Raw genomic sequence first — 6,593 nt, forward strand, 5'->3', positions numbered from 1 at the left:
CGTACACTGCGATAAGGAGCGTGTTCGGCGAGTGACATCTGGTGGAGAACGCCCGGAAACAGTTCCGTCACGACAGTTGGCAAAGCTTTCCGGTAGTTTGCTCGTATGGATTTCAACAGTTCACCTACGGATTTGTTATAATGGTTTCCTCGCATTTACCGACAGTGAACTTACCATGGTTGTTAATCGCACAAAGTACTTTTTTTTCTTTTTGGCGTGCCTGTTGACGTCACGTAGGGGATTCACCTGGTACGCAGTAGTGTTCACTTTTGAATAGGGCTGCCTAAGAATTAGAACGTGATTTTATTATCAAATAATGTTAATATTTTAGTAAGACATTATTTTGCTGTAGTATCAGCGGAGCCACTTATGCTGATAATTTTTTCTGTCTTCATTGCACCGTGAATTAGTTTCTCGCATGTTGGATTACCTGGATGCGCTTGTGTATGGTGTTTGTGTCTCAACAGTTGTTGATGCAACAGTACAGTTTTGTAGCAGTTCGTCGTGGGTGCGTTGTACAGTAAGAGGTGCGCGTCTGTGTGAGTGCAGTTTTTCTCCGCGTTGGTGTTCGCGACACTGAACCATGTACGCGAGCGACAGCATAAGATCGCTCCACGCTGCGGTAAGAACCGGCAATTTGCAAGGTGTGACGGAAATGCTAGAAAAAGGAGCAGACGTCGAAGGTGCAGATTATTTCAAGATACGACCGGTCCACATAGCTGCGGAACAAGGCCATTTGGACATTCTTAATTTGCTTATCGCAAGGGGCTGCAATGTAGATGCACAGGGGTGTTGCGTTACGCCGTTGGGCAAACGGGAGGTGGGCATGACGCCGTTACATTTAGCAGCCAAACACGCTGACCCAAATCTCGTGTTCAGTTTGATCACTGCTGGCGCTAACGTGAACGCCAAGACTACTTCGAGAGTGGCTCCACTGCATGTTGCCGCAGAGAACGGCCGTCTGTGCGTAGTGAAGGCGTTAGTTTCCGCTGGTGCAGACGTGAATGCCGAGGACGACAAAAATGTCACCCCTTTACTTTCTGCTGTGGCGCAGAATTCTGAAGACGTGGCCAGATTTCTCGTAGCAAACGGAGCTGCTGTAAATGTGAAAAATTCGTACCGTTATACGCCGTTGCATTTCGCAGCCGAAAAGGGAAATGTTAACGTAACAAAGCTGTTGATCCAGAACAAGGCCGCGATGAATGCAAAGCATGTGGGAGGCTTCACCCCTTTGCATTTGTCCATACAAAACAGACAAACCGCAGTAAGTCGGATTCTGATAAACAGTGGAGCAGATGTGAATGTGAGAGATATTGAGAGATGGACCCCTCTACATAACGCAGCATACAGCTTATACCCAGCTGAAACCGCTAGGCTGTTGATTGCGGAAGGTGCTAACACGAATGCGAGGGACAAAGCTGGAAGAACACCCTTGCACCTTGCTGCAGAGAATAATTTCACCGATGTAGTTAACATCTTGATCAGAAACAGAGCAGGCGTTAATGTCACTGACTTACGAATGTGGACACCACTGCATAGCGCAGCTTACGTGGGTAGTGTGGACGTCATAAAGATTCTTACCGCCAGGGGTGCTCAAGTAGATGCGAGGACACGCAAACGGGCTACACCCCTGCATTTCGCAGCAGATTACTGGCGTGTCGAAGTAGTTAAATATCTTTTGGCAAAAGGATCCGAAGTTAATGCAGCTGATCGCAAAAACTGGACGCCACTTCACTTTGCAGCAGATGAGGGTTCCAACGACGTCCCTTTTACGTTGTCAGGACACTCGTGTGCTCGTGCGCAGGATTCCAAACTGAATACCGTGAAAGTTCTCATTGAAAGCGGAGCAGATGTAAATGCAAAGGGTAGCAGAGGTGAAACCGCACTGCACCTAACTGTGAAGTATGGCGATCCAGTAGTAGCTAGATGCTTATTAGAGAATGGTGCATATTATGATGTGACAACCAAATACTACTTTCGTATCATGACTGTTTCGCAGATTGCCGCGATAAAAGGGAACAAGGATGTAAATGCTTTATTGCTTGCTATCGAAAACCTGTTCGAAGCTGTGAGAAAAGCCAAGTGTGCTGAAGTTGAAAGATGTATTCAGGAAGGAGCACCGGTCAACAGCAGAAGCGTCAAGTATGATACACCACTTACGTATGCGTCTTGGAAAGGACACTTAGGCGTTGTTAATGTTTTGCTTAAAAATGGGGCGGCTATTAATTTGAGCAACAGCAATGGTAATACTCCTCTACATTATGCAGCAAAATTTGGGCATCACGAAATATTATGCGTCTTATTGCAACATGGTGCAGTGTACAATGCAAGCACCAAAACTGGCAAAAAAACGCCGTTACGTTTCGCCCAAAAAAGTGGAAGAAAAGAAGTTCAAGAGACTCTAAAACTGATTGAACGTATGTTTACTAGAATCAGGAGAAAGGACAAGAAAGTGCTAAAAGAGCTGAGTGAATTGAATAACATAAAATGTGCAGAATATCATGCCATAAAAAATTGCAAAAATGTAAATAAAGAAACTCTGACACATATAGCTTCAGAAAATCGATTTTACGCTGTATGTAAATTGTTTTCTGATTTGTAGTAGAGTACTTGGTTATTGCTCAGTGAATGGTTTGACAAAAGTAGATAAAATTCATGTAACATTATAATAATTTTGTGAACTTTTTTTACAGTGACAAAAGATATTTTAGTGTTATCAGCAGCAAAGTACTCATCATAACTTTTTCACTGAAGATAAAATTGTATCACAGTGTAATTACAATCTACGTGTATTTGAGTTGTTTAAATGTTATCTTTTACTTAATTCTAGTGATGAGTCACTGAAAACCAATGTTATTGAGTTTTGCATAAATAGTAACCCCTAACGTAAAGCATTTCAGAAGTTCAAAAGTCTATACTTGTGTGTAAATGTTCTTAATGGTTTCTCAGGGGAACTGATAAAACCCTGTCTCTTACTTCTGTAATTTTTATGTTCATTCTCAACTTAATGTTAAAAGAATGTGAAAATACTCTGTAAGCTAGCTATTTCTTTGAATGCTCACAAGCCTTGTGATTTTCTGAACAATGCAAGAGTTATTCCAAAGCAAGAGTTATTCCCTCCATTAACTGTGGTAAATGTGTTCATAATGTTGACATTTCAAATTTTATAAAGTTTCATGCTTAATATCTATTTGAAAATAATAAAAATACATTCTGTGTATTCAAATAAGAGTATGAGGTGCTGCACAGTCATTGACATTTATAAGCCATATTTATCTTATTATTCTCATTTTTGTAATAATTGAATAAAGTCTTTCAAGAATTGCTGTAAAATTTCCACGCTATCTTTTATGTTTCTATGATCTTTGGAGAATTGGTACCAAATGAGAATATTGTAGACTTCAGCTGTAGCTATTGCCTTTTCATAACAGTGCAAACTGATTTATCTCACTTCACAAAAGCAAATTAACAGATCAAATGTTTTAAATAATTAGAAATTAATGCTGTGCATGTGAGAAAAAATTTATGGCAACATGAGTTAGTCGATAGAAAAATGAATTTGTATCTGACGTTTGCATGCAGTTATTGATGTTTACAAAATCTAGACACAACTTTGGAACAGTTTTTGTTGCACTTGCAACATCTATAACACATTTATAAAAAGAAATTGAAAGAAGCAAGTATCATCCCAGTAATGTTCAAACATACAGAATATCTACCATAAATAAATAAACATGAAGCTCAGTGATGAGGTAAATTGTAGAAGGAGTGCATAGTGAGGTGGATTTTAATTTGTATGGATTCTGAATTCATCCATTATGACTTACAACACAAGGTTGATGGCCCATGCACTGTAATATTGAACCGATACCAAATTGTGACAACAGGGTAAAGTCTACATGGAAATTAACTTTTTATCTTGCATTGTGATTGCATAAACATAGCATTATATAGGAAACATACTGGTAAGCAAGTATAGGAACTCCAAGGTCTCTGAAGAGGCCTAATCAAGATACATGGTTATATGCTTCAAACAATACTGTTACTTCTTGGCGTTGCCGAATGTAGCTTTTACCGCAGAATATAATTTCATCACTTATTTATTTCAGTTTGGTCCTGTGACATTCATATACAGGACATGTTAATAACAAATACAGAGGAGGTAAGATTTATTGTATATAATAACTTTGATACAATTAACCACAAGTGATTGCTGTGGACAAGTGTGACTGTATACACAAAGGATTGTGTTAATACATTATATTATACACTATGTAATTAATACAGGTTATCATCTATGGTTTCTGGATGACTGATTACTGTACGTTACCAATTCCACTTCATGTAGTGAGGCATTGGTTCACAGAGTAGAACCTGTTTGGACAGGCTTGCTTTCTTCATCAACCTGATGTTTTAGGGAAGTGATTATATGATTGTGTTCCACTATGGAGGACATTTTGCTGAAAGATGTTCTGGCACGGGGGACATGAATTTTACTGCAGTTTCTTGTTCTGCGATTATGCACATAGCTGTTCTGTAAATGTTTAGAGATTCAGACTATTGTTTTGTGTATGTATGGACATGGAAGGTTCAGTATTTTTTATGTAGGGAAAAGAGTATGACATGAATCTTGTACTTTCATGTTTCCAGTGATTCTGGTAGCTTGTTTTTGTGTCTGTTTATTTATTTATTTGTTAAGCATCCATTCTTAAAAAAACATATTTATATTTATCTTGCACATTAGTACATAATTTGGAATACATGTTATGTAACAATAACATTGATTCAATGACATAATTAATTTAAACACATCGTACATTGAAATACAATACATTAATATAGTAGTGCAATCTAATATGTTGTGCAGTAGATAACAAAAATGTTTCAGATACAGATACAGTTTGGAATACATTACAAATACACGCTGTACCTCCAGACTGCAAGGACTGAAAGTATGCAAAATTAAAATACATCAACACTCTTGTCTTTGAGTAAATACAGTGAGATGTACTGGTCAGTGCAAACATGCTGAACTGAGGTGGCTGATTAACATATTTATGTGGTGACTCCAGCTTAGTATCAGCCAAGTGTTTCATTTAACGAACAGTCTTTTTTTATTTTTGGTAGTGGTGGTTAGCTTTTATTGTTTCAAAATTGTGTATGCGTCTCTGTGAGATTAGGGCTTTAAATGTTTGCTGTGAATCATATGTAGGCCTCTTCATATATTGCCTGGTCTGGGTACAGTATGGTTGAGTTGGACTCTTGATTAACATGCTTGCTATCAATCACAAATTTCTGAATGGTCATTGGAAGTTATTAGGTAATTTGTATAGGATTAGATCACAAGCAGATTCAGCACTGAATCTTATAGGACTCTATATTTTATGCACTCCTGTTCTGAAACAAGTTTTATTTCTGTCTTGTAGTTTTATCATTGTGCATTCTGTTTTGTGGTAACCTTCTATACATACATGCAAAGTGGATGGTGTGTTTTTGTGCACCAAATACGATTTTGTTTCACTTAATCATAGGGCTTGGTGGGGTAATGGAACATACTAGCTGGGTAGTTTTTGTTGTTTTAAGCCTGCCAATGTTTAATTTGTTAAGCCATATATTTTTCTCTGTTGAGAACCCATTATGAAAGCCAAATTGAGAAGCAGCTAACCAGAGTCTCACAGAATGGGTGAGTATACTCTTGTAGACAACTTTTGCCAAATATTTTGAACAGAAGTGGAACAAGTGGAATGGATTTATAATTTGCTGATTTGAGAATCTCTGTTTTTTATAGATTTGTTGAGTCACCATCTAATTATAAAACTCAGAGGTTTCATTTTAATGCACAGACAGAAGGTTTACCCATGTCATTGATGTAAAAATTTTGTTACGTCTTTATGCGTATATACAGAATCTTTCACTGACGTTTTAATCTAATTCCTCTTTATTTGCTTGTTTATTAGCAAGTGCAATGTTTACTGCTACCTTGAGCAAGTATTACTCATGAGCTGTAACTTGGCATCTTGGTAGTGGGGAAGAGGGGAGAGTGCATAGGATTTGCTGTAGGGGGTGGGGGACAACAAGCTGCACCTCAATGTGCTATAAGAACACAGTGCAGGCAATAAAAACCTGTGTTTCGAGCTTCCACAAGTCATGGTACCTGGCTTTCTTTCCCAAACTGAAGTAGAAGATAACCCCGGAATGTTCTTCTTCTTTTTTTTTCGAAAAAATCACAATGAAAATTGTGCAATAAAACACAGATGATGACAGCACTGCTCAGCAACAAAGCAAACGACAGTGCAGTTTGCTTCATAATTACATTTCCACTGCACCTACTGGTACTGCTTTTGCATAACTCCACTACTTGTTACTAGTTACAGTTCCATTACACAATATTTTTATTATGTAAAATTTTCTGACCAAGATGTTTAATGTAATTTGCATCCAAGTCACTGAAAGTATTTTGGTTTAAGAACAGCTTGTCAGAGTTTGTTGTACTACCTTCAGTTTACACCTTTATACCAGAAACGTTACAGCGAGAATTAATGCAAAGCTGGAAATAGGCAACTATAGGCAAGCTTGTTCAGGACTGAAATAAT

The 6,593-nt window shown here is 38.1% G+C and overlaps 1 protein-coding gene across 1 annotated transcript; it reads left to right on the forward strand.

Moving 5' to 3' along the window:
• Positions 1 to 919: 919 nt before the first annotated feature.
• On the forward strand, positions 920 to 3,331 carry LOC126336354 (ankyrin-3-like). The gene has a single exon (XM_049999942.1). It carries the CDS (start codon positions 1,199 to 1,201, stop codon positions 2,600 to 2,602), a length of 1,404 nt encoding a protein of 467 aa, XP_049855899.1. The 5' UTR covers positions 920 to 1,198; the 3' UTR covers positions 2,603 to 3,331.
• Positions 3,332 to 6,593: the final 3,262 nt, after the last annotated feature.

This window comes from Schistocerca gregaria, chromosome 2 (genome assembly GCF_023897955.1).
Source record: "Schistocerca gregaria isolate iqSchGreg1 chromosome 2, iqSchGreg1.2, whole genome shotgun sequence".
Taxonomy (NCBI): domain Eukaryota; kingdom Metazoa; phylum Arthropoda; class Insecta; order Orthoptera; family Acrididae; genus Schistocerca; species Schistocerca gregaria.

Bases quoted from the DNA above. Each gene is read 5' to 3' on its own strand.
- LOC126336354 (XM_049999942.1), top strand. From the start codon at position 1,199: ATGAATGCAAAGCATGTGGGAGGCTTCACCCCTTTGCATTTGTCCATA.